The sequence below is a fragment of the Anopheles bellator genome, chromosome 1 (genome assembly GCF_943735745.2).
Source record: "Anopheles bellator chromosome 1, idAnoBellAS_SP24_06.2, whole genome shotgun sequence".
Taxonomy (NCBI): domain Eukaryota; kingdom Metazoa; phylum Arthropoda; class Insecta; order Diptera; family Culicidae; genus Anopheles; species Anopheles bellator.
In genome coordinates, this window is record NC_071285.1 from 11,782,013 (window position 1) to 11,797,986 (window position 15,974).

At 49.3% G+C, this 15,974-nt stretch overlaps 1 protein-coding gene across 1 annotated transcript in view; it reads left to right on the plus strand.

Moving 5' to 3' along the window:
- The first annotated feature begins 1,186 nt into the window (after positions 1–1,186).
- Positions 1,187–15,974, plus strand: part of LOC131207181 (G protein-coupled receptor kinase 1) — a 77,570-nt gene continuing 62,782 nt past the window's right edge. The window contains exon 1 of the mRNA XM_058199796.1: positions 1,187–1,299. Coding sequence (XP_058055779.1) covers positions 1,187–1,299 — 113 coding nt within the window. The remainder of the gene's footprint in view (positions 1,300–15,974) is intronic.

Here is a 15,974-nt window from a genome sequence, read left to right on the forward strand (position 1 = left end):
ACTGTGGAAAACTCCATTATGGAGAGATGGTTATTGTTCGGCGGAATGTGCACCATAAATCTATCCCGCCAGCCAGCCAGCCAGCGACCGCAACGTAATCAGAACCGAAAACCCATTCCTCAAATCAACAGGCACCGCTTGTCTGCTTAAGGGCACAGTTTCGCCTCTCTCAGCTGAAGCTTTTCAAAGCGACAAAAAACTATACATATGGGGTCCTCCACATCATCATCTCCGCAACGGTTGCGTAGGTCACCGTGTTTAGCGGTCGTCGGCATTGAAAACGGGTTGAAGGCACCGGAATCGGCGAAGGTTGTCGCTGGCTACTGTGCTTTTGCTCGCTGTTGTGTCGCTCGCTCGCTCACTCACGCATTCACTTGCTTCTCACTTGCCGCGCCGCGTTCGTCGAGATTACCAGCGCGACGGATCATGTTTCGCGTTTCCAGGGCCCCCCCAGTTTCACGGTGACTTTGTGTCGGTTGGTTGTGGGGTTGGAAAAAAAGCAGAAATCCTCAACCCGAGCCAGCTTGCTGGGTGAGGTGACGCTCGCGGCTCCCAGCCATTGTGCAACATCCGTTTTGTTTTTGTTGATTCTCAAAGATCGTTTGTTTCGATCGTGATCACGGCGTTCCGAACGAAGCCGGAGCGTGGTGGAGTTTTTCGAGTTGTCACCACAGCCGTTGGCACGAAGTTGAAAATCATTCCTCAATTCCGGTGTTTGACTACAGTGCGAGTGGTTTTTTTGTGTGAACAGCGTCGATCGATCGATGAGCAGCAGTATTGTAATTGTCTTACCACTCTTTATTACAGAGTTGCCCATAATTGTCGCCTTTCGAGCCGCACAGGGAGACCAATCGCGACGGTCGCAATTGGCGCGCCAATCGATCGAGTGGTAGCCTCGAGGTGCGGATGTGTCTGTGGTCCTGTGCGTTCAGTCGTTTCTGTGTGCCAGATTGTGCAGTGCAGTGCAGTGTGAGAAGGAAGAAAGGTTTGAAAAGTGAAGCTAGAGTTACGCAAAGGTGATGTGAATAATTGCGCAAGTGGTTCGTGACATTCAGCGAAAGAAAAAAGTCGAAAACTCCGAATCGTGCGCGGTTCCAGTGGTCGAACCCCAAGAAACAAAAGGCTACAACGCAGCAACAACTACCCGGGTGTGTACGAGCGGATAAACCGCCAACCGGCGCAAAAGATGGCGGATCTGGAGGCGGTGCTGGCCGATGTCAGCTATCTGATGGCGATGGAGAAATCCAAATGCATGCCGGCGGCCCGGGCCAGCAAGAAGATCGTGCTGCCCGATCCCAGGTAAGACGAAGGCGGGAGAAGACTTCCCCGCTCGGTGGCCACTAAATTCACTTCTCTCCAAACCAGGGCGATTCGCTTCCATTTCTGCGGTTTATTTTTACCCTCACCGAGTGGTATTCTACGCGCGCACCCGTATTGCTTCCCATCACGTAAACAACAGTGGTGCCAAGCCGGAGTTTCCTTATCCTCTGCGTTTCGCCGTTTTTCGGAAGCCGAAAATTCGGCCTGCCTCTGGTATATGCCAGGCCTTGGCTGTGTGTGAAGGCCGTTAGGCAGGGCATAAAACCGACCGCTCGGAAGGCGTTTCTCACTTTCACGCGGGAATGATCTTCTAAACAATCGATGCGGGACCGCCAAATGAGCAAGCCCCGAGCGACTAGAGGAACCAAGCAGAGTTAGGCCAACCGGAGACCGGAGGAACCCGCGTCTTCTCGGTAGCAAGCTCCTTTACGTGGGAAAGTGGTTTAATGATTAGATTGACGAGCTGCGAAGGATGTTGCAACGAGCGTTCGTTCGTAAACTTTACCGACTTTGTTCCACTCTTTGGATGACGCGGAGCTGTACAAAATTATAAATATTTATAATGTTCTGCCCGCTTACCTTACGAAGCCAACCTCAGACCCCTCGGAAGCAGCGTTAACTAGCTACCAAAACGACGCTCTCCATTCGGGTGTACCACAGGTGAACAAATTAAGTGAAAACCCATTCATAAATTAAATTCGCAAACAAGAGATAAATTTATTAAAATTTCAATTTGCTCATCAATCGATTAGTGAGCGCACCTCGTTGTTGCGACCAACAATCAATTTCTCAAGCGCCCCGTCGATCGCGGTCTGGAATTGGAAACAGGTCGCAGCCATGGGGCCATGCAATTGGCAGCCCCCCAATTGACCCCATGGGGGTCGGGCAGAGCAAATTGAGGGAAATATGTCAAATGGATTATATCATGATCAATGCACCGTTAAATAATCAACGCAAATCGATTACTCATCGGCATCGGTCAGCACACCCGGAATGGCCCACGGGCGTCGAGTCCGGCTCCCGGATTGTTTTTGGGAGTTGATTGGATTACGGGCTTTTTGCATAGGGATTTGAGACCCCCCCTCGAGTGCAGTCATTTTTCCAATCATTCGCAACTAATTAAGGTGAGCAAACAATTATAGTGGTCGTTATGGTCGTTTCGGTCCATTTGTCGATTCGGTTCGCGTACACAATGAGTCCGCGCTTAGTGTTTGTAATAAATCTTGATTGCTATCAAGGAATGTGTTTAAAATTATGGTTAAAACCTTGTTTTTGCCAATTAGCAACATGAATGCGAATGCTAAGGCCATTGAGTTGTTTCTTTTTGTCAATTATCTTAAATTTAATTCCCTACCCATGACACATAAACAAGATGGCCGCGGCGCCGCGTGGTCAGTGTCTATCTTTTGGAACCGTTAACCCGCGGTGGCGTTTCGTAAATTAATTTTGCAAACTAAGGTGATATCGTCCGAAACTCGCTGCGGTCGTGGACGAGCGCTCGGCAACCGGTAGGCATTCCGGATCGGTTTACGGTGGTTTCAATCCATTTCCCATTTATCGTTCGGTTGCCATTTATTAATTAACCTTTCTCAGAATCGGGAGAGTCGCGACGTGGTGGTGGCGCACCTTCGGGTGGCGACCCTCGGAGCGTTCGAAGTGGCGCAAAACCCATTGGCTTTTCCCTAAAGTGTGTGCTGCTATTTTCCACGCTACCCGCCCCGGTATAGGCCTTCCGGGGGGTAGGCTCGGTCTCGGGAGAGGGTGTACGGCTGCGGGTGGCCTCAATCATTTTCCTCTCCACGCTCCCGTTAGGGGGGGCCACCCGGTGGTGTGCGTCATTCGCGCAAACATGTGGCAATAATTTCGATGATACGCGCGCACTCGGGGCTACCCTCGCGCACTCATGACGCCGCCGATGATGATGTTGATGATGATGGTGAAGATGATGATAATATGCTTGCAACATTATCATCCGCCCGCTGGCTGGCTACCCGTGTCTGTGTGTTTTGAAGGTTTAGACGATTGTGCACATACGGACCGCGTGGAGCATGTTCGCGGGGAGGATGTTTATCTTCCTCCACCACCACTGGCGGGCTGGCCGTTCCACGAATTCCTGCCCTGCGGTGTCGGAAGTTTAAAGTTTTTACTGAAAGCTCACTATCAGGGGCGCCGGCTGTGTGCCGGGCGCTTGTGTAATTTTGGGATGGCCAATTAATTAAACATTTGCATAGATAATTAAGTCTTTGCTGGCAAAAGGGTTTGCTGTTTGCTGCCGGTTGGTTGGTTGTCGGTGGCCACGGTGGTTCAGGCGGAACACGAATCAGGCGAACCGCTCTCTGTTTTCGGGTGCGAATCGGGCCATCTTCCGATCGTTGTGAATTTCAGCAGTGAGATCATTTTTAAAGTCAATTATGTTCAGTTAAGAAATGGTTCCCGATTCGAGTAGTAATCTCGATTGATCTCATGCTCATTGCGTTGCTTTTGCAGCGAAAAACGATCGCCGGCTGCGCCACACAGCCAAGTGAATCAATTTGTTGGCCGCCTTGATTGTTCCATGGCACGTGACGTACGCGACAACTTTCGGCGTACGTGCACGTGCCAAATGATGCCCCAAACGATTGTCCAAATTCATAAATCGTCCTCGCCTTCGTCGAGTCACCAACACTGCAACAACCACGTGTCCCTCCGCACGGTTTTTTTAGTCCTGCTTCCGGTTTTTCTGCAGCCCCGCCGTTGTGGGCAGAAAACAAATAAATTAGTTGTAGTAAACGTTTTGCGCTCCACTCTGCGGATCATTACAGCATAATTGGGAATCCTTGGAATTCGTACCGCAGATAAATCCGCTACCCGGGAGCTGTGCGTGCGAGTGTCGGAAGCAATCTGGTCAGGTTCGTTTTGGTGGCTCGATGGTTTGCTTCCGTAACAATTGTTGCATCGTGCCATCGTGTTAAGCCCCAAAACAATACACTCACGCCATCAGCAGCATCCAATTCCGGCTGACGACTGGCGGCGAGTACTGTCTTCATTACGTTAATTGTGCGCCAGTACATCCCGTCATGATAAATAGATTGCATCCTCAAGGGGGTGTATTTCTTTGACGTCCTTATGCTCGGTGTCCCTTCTTTTCTGATTCGCTCTCGAGAGACCCATCACCTCGTGGAAAGCAGGACCCAAGCGTAACCCAAGCGCAGAAAGTAGTGTGTGTCGCAAACAATAAAGGAAGGCTTTGTGCAGCAAAACGTGGGCGGAGGGAGTACATGTTCTTGTCCCTATCAGCCGCCCACATGTGTTGACATTTGCGCAAAGTGGTCCCGTCGAGTGTCACCCGGGGGGTGGACCGGCGCCCCGGCGCGGTTATTATGTAGTCGTCTGGGGCAAAAAGTACACGACGACGTACGTGTCCTCCGCGCCAGGACGATGAAGTTGAAGCCGCGCCAGGATGAGAGGGGCACGTGCTACCGAAATCTGTAGGCCCTGAGCCAGAGAAAGGGACCCCCAAAAAACATAGTGTTTTTCATTATTGTGCTAGTAATTGATGGTGTTTCTTTAAACACCGGCGGCCGCCCACCGGTTGCGTTTTTTACGGGCCGATCCGAAAGTTGGTCTGCCGATGATTTTGCACTGGAATTTTAAATTGTTTTCCTTCGTTCTTTCGTTCGTTTTCGTTCCAATTATGTATAAACTATCTGTCCTGCGCCCGGTGGAGTGTGGCTGGCCACAAGACTCGGCGGTGCTTATCTCCGTGCTCCGCATGCCGTGGCCACTTTAGCACCAGTTTCCCGCGGCTTATCAAACTTTTCCGGGCCCGGACACCGGTGGAAAAGTTTTTCACTTGAGAAAATGCCTCGACACAACAGAACGTGCCGCTGTGCAGAATCAATTTGCGCTGCTGCACGTGACTTTCGGCTTATGTGCTGCCGCTGCTGGCTGTGGGGAAAGTGGCCCTGGGTGCTCTCTCTTTCTCTCTCGCTCTGTTTCATTAGTTGCGACCGGTGGTAGGATCGTTAGAAGGAGCGACCGAATGTTGAGCATGATAATGATGTTGTTGATGCCGAGGCTGCTGACCAGAGGCCCGGTGAGGCCCCTGGTGAATGATTCATTGCGCGTAGGGTTGGGCTTTTTATTTTCGGTCGGACTTTCCGATCCGAACGGAGCGAACTCTCGGCCGCCTTGGGTCCTTATTGGCCGACTTCGCAAGGTGCACACAACCTAACGAGAGACGTGCACACGTGGGTGTCCCGTCACCAAAGGATCGCTGGCCTCAGTGTGCCGGGGAAAGAAAGTGTTCAACGCGAAGCGAGAGAGAGAGAGAGAGAGAGAGAGTGAAGGTAGCTGGGAATGTCGGTGCGTATGCCCAACCGATATCGGGTTGTGCGAACGCTCCCGTGGATGATTAATTTATGCGATGGGAAACGAGTTTTCTCGTTCTTCGCCATTATTGAGTGCTATTTAAAAGGTTTCCATGCATAAGTGAAGCGTGGCCCTGGGGCCACTTATCGATGAGCTCTTTCTTCGTCGTTTCGGGGGCGTAATGAATCGATGGGTGTTTGCTTTGCGATGTCAAGAAACTGGTTTGGATCGTTTGCATTACATGTGAGCAATTAGTGTTTGCTTTAAATCTACGATCAACCCGTTCATAAGGGGAGGTCGTAACTGAACATATGATCGTTGGTTCGCTCCGTTACAATGTGTACGCATTAACAAAGCATACATCGATCGATCGATTAAAGGGCGAAGCAGTAAACAATTGTTGCTACAAATTTTCCCATGCGGGATCATGTATTTGCGCGAACACGCCAAACACGCGAATGGGAACTCCGGTGGCCGCGCCGTCTGTCGCGTGCTTTGAAGTCCCAAAACGCAGTCTGCCATCATCGCCATCCGTGGCTGGCTAATTAAATGGCCGCCTGTCTGCCCGCGATGCGCCGTTTTTGCGTTTTAATTTACACCCAAATTAAATTACATACGGAGCCGGCCGGCTGGCCTGTTATTTTTTGTTCCCCCCTTTTTTTTCTTACATTGTCTGCTGCGCTCCTTCGCTGTCTTAAAGTGCGCCGCCGTGGCTCTCGCGCGCAGCAGCGTATAGCATGGCTGCGCTTGCTTGCAAATGCAATAAAATGTGTCCCTCGGTTTGTTCGGCCCTTTTTTTGCCGTTGTCATTTTGTTGCCGTAATCGCTGTCGGTTCGCTCGGTTGTCGATTAATATTTCCCGTCGTCTTACGTGGCCCCCGGGGCCCGCGGTTTTTTGCGCGCTCGGCGGCGAAGGTTTTGCAACAGCAGTCGCCACGCTTTTCAATGCCGCGCCAGTACGGTGGTGCGTTCAGGTTGTTTCGTTCAGGCGCTAACCGAGAGACCGAGTGTCGCCATTTTTGTGCCCCCCCACCAACCGATGGCCAGTCCAGTGGGCTGCCGATGCCGGCCTGTCCTTTGCTTTTCGCACTATTTGTCAAGGTGATCGGGCCACGTGAACCTCCAAACGGCGGCGGGCGGTCGTTCCTTTCTGGGGCGGCCGGCCCGGCCGCACAAAGGTGAGCAGCATTTGTGGTGCCGCCGCCGAGTGGTGGCCCCTTTCGGTTTTATGCTCTTTTTTGCCATTGTTTATGTTGTCGCGTTGCCTGGTTTTGTTTGGGTGGCCACCGTCGGAGTGACTCGTTTTGAAGTTTAATAATTGGCACCGCCCCGGAGAAGATCTTGATCAGGAAGCATACTTACGGGGGATGAGAATTTACCCAGAGACCAATCTACCACATCTTGGAATGCCACAGTTTCCTTGTACCGGCAGCGCAGCGCGTTGTTTTCTGTCTTCATTACCGCAACCGCGCATCATTGTTATTCGACTCGCCAATTCGCTGTTTGTTTCCAACGTGTTGCGACACGGTAGTTGAGCAGGAATTTGCATCGGCATCCGCAGAAGGCTCTCGGCCGTTACCCATCACCGGTTTGACGCAAACTCTCGTCTCTCGGATCAATATTTGCCTGATTCCAGGGCCCCGGAGCCACGTTACGCATTTCAATACGCAAGCAACCATATCCAGAAGGGGCCCGACAGTCGACACAGTGACGTTGTACAGTCTGTTTAATAAAAACTGAAGTCTAAGGTATGCAAGGCTGGTCAAGATTTACATAAAATTTACCCAATTGATTAACAACGCGGTCGGTAACTATCATTCGTGTTTTATGCGTTGGGAAGTCACACTACTTAAAGTTGGAGACCGGTGGCACCTGTGGCAGCGTAGAGAGATAGAGAGATATTACAGTACCCTATCTTGGCTGCCCTATTTGTGGAATGCAAACACACAACGATAACCTGTGCCGCGGGCGCGTTGTGATAAAAGGGCTTCTTGACGGGGTCGCGAGATATCATCGAATCGAAGGTGGTGTAATGTGGCGGCAGTAAGTAGGGCGCCCCTTAGTGCCACAGTGTGGGCCGGGCTTGACTGGGTCCGCTCCTCGATGAGACCACCTTTTTTACCGCTTCGATTCGGTTTGAATCTTGGGTGTGTCGGCTTAAGAAAAGTCAATAAAACGGGCTCGCCCTAAAATTTGATTTGATGCGAAACTTGTGCGAAAAATGGTCGCTATCATCCGGTTAAAGTTTTTTCGGCTTCACATGACGAGGTAACACGTGGCCCATCCATTAAATGCGCAACCACCGAGCGCGTGTTGGATGCGTAACGTTGGCGTTTTGATTTAAACTCTTTTACCTTCGGCTGGGAATCGGCGTTGATTTTTTATTTGGTGACTCACAGGAATCGGGCTGGGGGGCTTTTGAAATCGCGATTCGAGGGCCAGATCCGTACACGCCCGGTTTTGGGAAGTTTTTATGAGTCACCCTTATGGTGCGACAGGATCGGGAGCGTACCCCGTTGGTTCCTTGCTGACTCTGTCAACACAGTGCTTTGATTTTTTTGGCTTAGTTCTTTGTGGCTGATTAATTCTCAAGATTAATCTCGTTCCACAGCATTCGAAGGTCGGCAAAGTAATTATGATTAGAAATAATTCAGTAAGTAATAGTGTCAGGAATCAGTAAGAATTTGAAGGGGGGTCCTGTGTAGTCAATAAAAAGAATGAAATAGTCACACAGGTTCGGCTTGAAACACGGAAATGGTCGAGGGTTGTTGCCGTCTCGCTGTCGCTGGTCCCAAAATCAGACCTTTGTTTCCGATTATCGAGCATGTCGAATCCGACTCGGAAAACGATTTACTGATGCTCGACTTCTTATGCAACGGCCGATGAATAAAAGTTTGATTGTTCTTCACCCGAGAGAACTCTATTCGGCCGTGCATCCATTTATGAGTTGGTTTGTCACTTTTTATAATCTCATAAATTTCCCATTTCGCACAAAAGGACCTAAAGTCCTTTCGGTTCTGTGTTGCGTGCGTTTGTGGGCTAGAAGTTTTGTGGGCCGCAACGCATTGCACCGCACCACATGGCCAACAGGAACAACAGGAAAAACAGGAAACACTGCTACATAAAACTCTGCCACTTCTCGGAAACGGATATAAATATATTCGGGACCCCTCGCACCCGTATGTTGCGTGTGGCTGCGTGTGTGGCTCCAAAAATGGCGCATTTGCTCTCTTTACGGCGCAATTACGATGGGCATGGAGCTTCCGCCGGGACCGTGATAGTATCGAGTTGTGCTATTTTGACGCTGCCTTACGGTGGACATATTTTCGGAGTTTTCCGGTCCACCTGTAGGTCCGCCAGTCCTCCGGTCTTTCCGGCCGCTCGACGAGTGCTGTGTTCTGTGTGTGCTGAGATTCGACTTCGATTCGTGTTCTGTACCTCTTCGGTGCTCTCGATGGCAAATCGATTTTCGTCCCGCAGTTTGTCCTGGGTTTTCCACACCGAAGGGCGAAGGTAGTACTTCGTTCGAGGTGGAGATTCCGATTTAAAATGCCTTCAGCGCAATATCGTTCCCCGGAACTGACTCTAGCCGCTAGAAGCGCGAGACAGGCAACAGCGGCAAAAGGCAGCACTCTCTCTCCCCCGGAGTATGAATGGAATTAAATTTAATGTCAACAGCAGAGAAACACGACACCACGGGACACCCACAGACCAGCACAGTACACAAACAAGCACACGCTTCTGCCGTTTTTTTTTGCTAGGAGTCCTTTATCGTATTTGCGTACACTTTTATGCCACGCGATCCTCGTGGGGAACTTTTTTATGCCCAACACACGCTCGTGCTGCGAACACATTCACACGGAAAGTTTTAGTTTTGTTTTAGGCGAGGCAAACGGGAAAATCGCACCACTTGACGGAGAGGGCAATGTCGCCTCCGTGCGCGTCGTGTAAAGAAATGCTTCCCATTTCCTTTCCGTCGCCCGCAGCAGCCCGGCGGCGGCAGCCCAGCGTCCCCAAGATAAGCCAGGAAGTGAATGAATGAAAGGGAAAGATCCACAAAAGTGGGGCGTACGGTGTGGTCGGCACCGGGTGAGAGAGATCGGCGGGGCGAGGAAAACCGTAATGATGTCCTCTGTTTTTCTTTCATTAGCATGCTTGTTGTTGCGAGGTTTCGCTTACGCTCGGCCGCGGCGAGGACGACGGCCTCGGTTGGCCTCGGAGCGTGGCTCCGGAGAAAAATCAATTGACGGCTCCGATGGGAACAGCCACCGTTTTCCCAACTACGCTAACCGTAGTTGGGACGCGTTCTGTTTCGTTTCGCTCGGTGCGTGTCCTCGGTTCGTCGCGTGCGCCCTACTCTGGGGCGCAATTAAGAGATTGTGTGACAAGTGGTAATTGTTGGGTGGTTAAGAAAAATAAAACTATGCATGCTCCAGGCCGTCCAAAGCACCCTTGATGCCCGTTCGGGAATGGGATGTGAGTCGATGTTGAATCAATTTCCGGTAAATACCGGTTGTTGCCCAAATAATTGATGTTCGAATAATGATTGGTGAATCAAGTGAATTTATGTTGCTTTTGGGTGTTATGGCCGAACAAGGTTTGTTGCACTAAGCTAAATGATTTTTGGTGAAAACGAAAATAAGGATAACACGAGAAAAGAGAAGTTGCTAGGAGTTCCGTGCAAAATCCCCAAATAACCCACCGTAACGTTAATTAATTACAAACGTGCCACGAGTCGAGAAAATGCCTACTGCCAACGACAAAAACGCGTCCGAAATCCGGGACCGGTGTGCTTGCTTGCCGGTGAATGGTATGTTTGCCATTTTGCTAAAGGGATTACAAGGATAGGGAAATACAGGGGATTCCCCTTAATCCGACGACATGCTTTTTTCTGATAAGCAAGCACATTCGGTAGCATCAAATAGAGGCGATAAGCGTAGAAATAAATAGAGAACAAGCGACCAAAACGCGGTTATTGTTAGCACGGTCTCATAAATCGTGCGCTGTCGGAGTTTTCCGAGATATATTGATAAGGTTGGTGTGGAAAATCCGGTACCGCATCCGTGCGCGCGATAAGCAAACGGTTAAGGATAAGGATAGCTCACTGAAGCCGTGAAAAAGAGTCGTTCTCACGTTCTCACTCTCACTGTGCGTGCTGAACCAGCGTGAGCAGAGTTCTCACTTCACAGCTCACGCTCGTTTGTAAGGTGCAGTGAGAAGGGTGATCCTGAGTGTTCCAGCATTTTACTCAACTGTGTCAATCGGTTGTTTGGTGCCATTTATCGCCTCGTTTCGTCCGACCCTGACAGGCTTAAAATGAACTAAAACTATCGACTCGTGTCCAATAGTGGAGCGAAAGGTTAGTTGCTACCGTTCGGCTTCGATGCTCTTTCGATACAATCCGCGATGATCTCAGCGAATATGGAGTGCCTCTTTTTTCGGTAGCATTCCAAATGTATATGGAAATTGGAACCTGTGGGTTTTCCTGGATTCTAAAATTAGATTTTCACCGTACCCATCTGTGCGAATCATGCCCCCGGAGGCTACTCAGGGACTGGTAGCAGAGGGATTTATTTTTTGCACTTTCGTTTGTTTCGAGAAAGTACGCGTCAAGTGTGGTCGTTGTGGTTAGATTTTTATTCCAAGTGTTCCGTGAGAGTACCCCCGCTCGTCGGTGGTCAGGTCCTGTAAAGCATGGGGCTTTGATTCGATTGCCACACGCGGAAGTCCTGTGGTGACTGTTTCCCTGGTGGTGACATCACTCAGCCCCGTAGGGGCGTTATATTTCACTAATGAAAAACAGAATAAAGGGCCGCAAATGATAATTAAAAAGTAGAATATTAATTAAAATATTTTCGCTTTGCCGAATTGTTTGCCGTGTCACCGTGAAAAGTCCAGATTAACCAAGTTATACACCCCGGCAGTTTTGACTCTCGCGCAGGTTGGGCTCGTTATTTTTACTCAATTTATCACCCTCTTTCGGTTGTGCGGGAAGAAGTAGCCAAAGAATGTGTCCACCGCTGCGTGGCGACGGTGGCGTTGGTTGCCCCAGTGAGCTTTCATTTATTTTTGATTATTTCATTTTCCCCCCCACAAGGATGTGGCCAATGACGATGAAATTGCTGCTTCTGCCTATTATTTTTTATCGCGCCACGCGATCATCACGACTGCCAGTCAAAATCATTTTCAGAAAGATATAAAGAGAGAGAAAGGGAGTAAAGATGTGAAAAAGAGTGTCTCAGAATATGTACTTGCTTTTGTCCGAAAAATGTGGCAACTAATCCCGAGCGTAAGATTTAAAATATGAGCTCGTGCCGTGGCGGTTGTTGTGAATGAAAAATGAGTCTCCTTCGCAGGATCTTATTCGGCTGGCTTTTCGATTCACGAGGCGATGAAGATGACGAAGAAATTTGACCTGCGCTGTGATTTATTTTGTTGTCACTAAAATCTACCTACAAAATGTAACACAAGGCCCAATTATTGGAAGGGCTTCGAAATTGGCCATCATCTGTGATAAATTCTTATAAAACCTGGGGCGTTGCTTCATCAGCCTACGTTCGTGGTTGTGGTCACTGTTCGGCCACTAGGGCTTCAATCAATCATAAGCCCCAATCTCGCATTCTGGCTGCACCAGTTTCCTGCTGTCGCAGCAGCTGATTGACGCATTTCTCATTTATTGTTATTTAAAAACAAAACTAAAATTAGACAACTGATCGACCGATGATACGTCGTCCTGGGGCTTCCCGGGCAGAAGTTGACCTACTTCTGTCCGACGTTGATGTGTGTATCCGTTTGCCCTCGAACCGAACCGAGCCGACGCGATGAGAACTAGTTTCCTGTGTCTCGCACTTGGCTGGAGTTGGGATTTTAATAATAAAATATTTTCTGCAAACATCTGCAGCTCTCGGGAAATGCAAATTGCCACACACTCACGTGGGAGTCCGTCCATACGGTAACAGAGAAACACAAGCGAGCACAGGCATAGGTTAAAACCGCAACACACCGGCCAAGAACGATGGGGTCGACATGTTCGCCTTGATTAACATACTATCGATCGGGCTCTTGTACGGTGCGCTACGGTTAATTTCAATCCGGCGGCAAAATAACGTTGTAACGTTTCGTATCTGCTCGGTCCGGAAGAGACTGAGGCCGCCTTCATTGTGGGTTCGAATGTGCCCAGTGCTGCTTCATCGTCAGCATCATCATCGATGCAAATTAGTAACTGTTAAGGCATCGGTTCTCCCGGACAGCGTGTCCCTTCTGCTCCTGGTTCGGCTATCGATCGTTCGACGATCCGACCGACCGACCGACCGACGTGGCGGGGCCTCGGCTACACGGTGCGGTGCGGATGATGTCAATTTCAATCAACTGTTTAAGTATCATCGGAGCACAATTTTACCCACCCATCGCGCAGCGCCACAGGCGTGCTGCACCAGAGACCAGGGACCAAAGGCCTGCTAAAAGAGAGTGTCCTGGTTGCTGGAGCAAGCGTGGATAATAAATTAGATTTGTGTGGCGTTTTTATTACGCACAAGCCACACGCGGACCGCGACACCGTGTTGGAGAAGGGTGACACTCGCCACGGACGTGGGGCCATATGTTGTAATTGTCGTAGATGATGATCAATGTAAGGGTTCTATCGTTGGACGTTCACGTGTCCGCGTGTGTTTTAAAATAGAATTGCCTCTAAAAGCACTTTACACGCGCGTGCTAATGTCAATAAATAAAGGGCCAACGAATTGCCACCGGAAATGGGGCTCCGAAAGTGGAGAGGATCTGTGGCTGTCTTCGGTGCCGTCTCGACTGAGCGCTCGGGTAGCGCTTCTGCGTTACCCGCCCATTATCAATTAACGATAACGGCAACGTTGATGAATTACCCTTTTTGGGGTTGCACCGTTTGCAGGAAATGTACATAAAAATACGTGGCATTACCTCGCAATCAATTTAAACTAAAAATATCCATTCGCATTCGCACATCCATCACCGTCCAATTGGTGGCCCACAATTCTATGCTCCTCTCCTGCCAACGGGCGGTGCATTTGAATTTCAATTAGTGCCCTCGAATGTTGGGTTCTCGCGGAATCTGGAGCGCGGTGCACCCCCGGAGAGATGGTTTGATTTACGGCGCGCAGATGAATGAAAATTACACGTAACTCGGCCATCAACATGAGCTTGCGTCCGGCAAGTGTCCGGTATGATGAATGTGATTAATAATGGCCCAGCTCCCAAATGCTCCGGGCGCCCCCACGGAATGTTAATGTAATTTTAAAATGCATTGCAAACTCGCACTCCCGGTGACTGCTCCCGATAGGAAGCCGCCACGGATGCGCGTTTGTTGCATTGTTTTGCAACGACAACGACACGGGATTATGGCACCAACATGCCGGCTGATAGCGCGCGGCTACATAAAAGCATTAATCCACCCTGCGTCGGTCGATTGTCGCTAGCGTAAACGTTGATCCACTCTCGAGCGAAGGGAAACAAGCAAAAGTTATGCTCCCCTTGCGTGTCCCCCCATTGATGTGATTTAATGAACGCCACATAAACCGGTAGGGGTTGCAACCCATTGCATTGCATCGTAAGCAAAAAGGGATCAAAAATGATACTAAAACGTGAACAGAAAAAGGTACAACAACATCAGAGAATGTCTGCGTTTTTTTCATAGGAAGTAATTCGTAACAGCAAGTGCGATGATAATATTTGTCAAACAAAATCGCTTTCATTAAAATGCCCAATTCATGCGCGAAAGCGATGAAAATTGATGAAATGAATCGTGAAAACATAAAAAACGTGTCAACATAAAAAAGGGGGCAAATAATAAGGAAAGTCGGAATCGTAAAATTGGTAGGTGCAATAGTGAAACGAATCAATTTTTGTTGTTGTTGATTGATAACACGAAACACACCCTTACGCATCGAATAGGTCAAAGTGTAAATGATCATTGAGGCTTGGGCCATTTCGCACTCCCTCACACACCCCGGCGCCGGGGCCTTCGGTTGATTTTCGCCACGGTGCTGCTGCTGATTTCATGTTTCGACCGTTTCATTTATATTGCCATTTTATTTATTTGCCATTCGTACGTTCGACGACCTCCTGGGGCGCCCAGAGGGCTTCAAAGATTCCCCTTTTCCCTTTTTTGCTCCACGTTGGTACGGTTTTTATGCGCGTTTCGCGCCATTGCTCCACACCTGAGATCGGAGGCGGCGGCGGTGGCGACGACGAGTCTTCCGTTCCGTCCTTTGGTTTCGGCCCCTTTTTGGGGAAATTTTTGCACGACTACGGCCACCGGTCGGCTAGCAGATTAACGGCTTGTCGTGGCACGGAGCGCAACGCGTGCCCCGAAGGCAAATGGAGCAAAGATGGGTTCCCGCGGATGATGGACCCATAATGAAGGCCTCCTCCCGGGTCCAAAACCGGTGTGCGGTCCGTCGAGAGTTGGTTACAGATTTGTTGTTTTGGAATGTTCGAAATTTTTTGGCTCACCGGCTCGGGAATTGTAAAATATTAACGGGCCGCGCAAAGAAGAACACCGTTCGCGATGGGGTTGGGTTCCTTTTTTGTACGCACGTACGGACAGGTATTATAGCTCTACACGGAAGCCACCGCGGTGGGGTTTCAATGGGGCGATGGTGCCAATTGGAAAGTAAGCATACAGGGAAACCCTTCAAACATAAACCTTGCCCTCCGGTCGACGTGGTTATGCGCGAATATTTGCACAATTCTTGTCGTCTTATTTGCGCCCGGTCTCACTCTCTTGCTGTATGTGGCTCTGGTTAAAGTTAAAACGAAGGTTAACGGATCGGATCCCAGGCCGGGAGGATGAAATTACAATTATTCTTTCTTTCACTTTGAAGGCCTCTTCGATGGCATTCGAAGTCGTTGTTTCCTCGTGGTGCACAATGATATGGGTCCAGTTTTCAGAAAGCGAGGATACATTATTATTTAATGTTACTGCACTTTTTATTTTGCCCAAGGATCCACCATATTTACCATAATTCATGCCAATTGCATTTTGAAATTACTTTCCTGCAGGCGGATGGCAGAAAATTACAAACATAAGTGGCCGATTCCGGGAACCGGTACTAACATAAACCTTACCAATGTGTAGCAAAACAAGCACATCTTTGCTTCAACTTTTTTCAAAAACTTTTCAAACGATGAAGCACAAATTCATCCATCCATTACGTCAAGGGAAAAGTAACATTTTGAACGAGAATCCATTGAAAAGTTACCAACTGAAGACTGAGGGTGTTAAAGGAGACCGTTAAAAGGCGGTTAAGTTAAAAGAATTAAATGGTACCTAA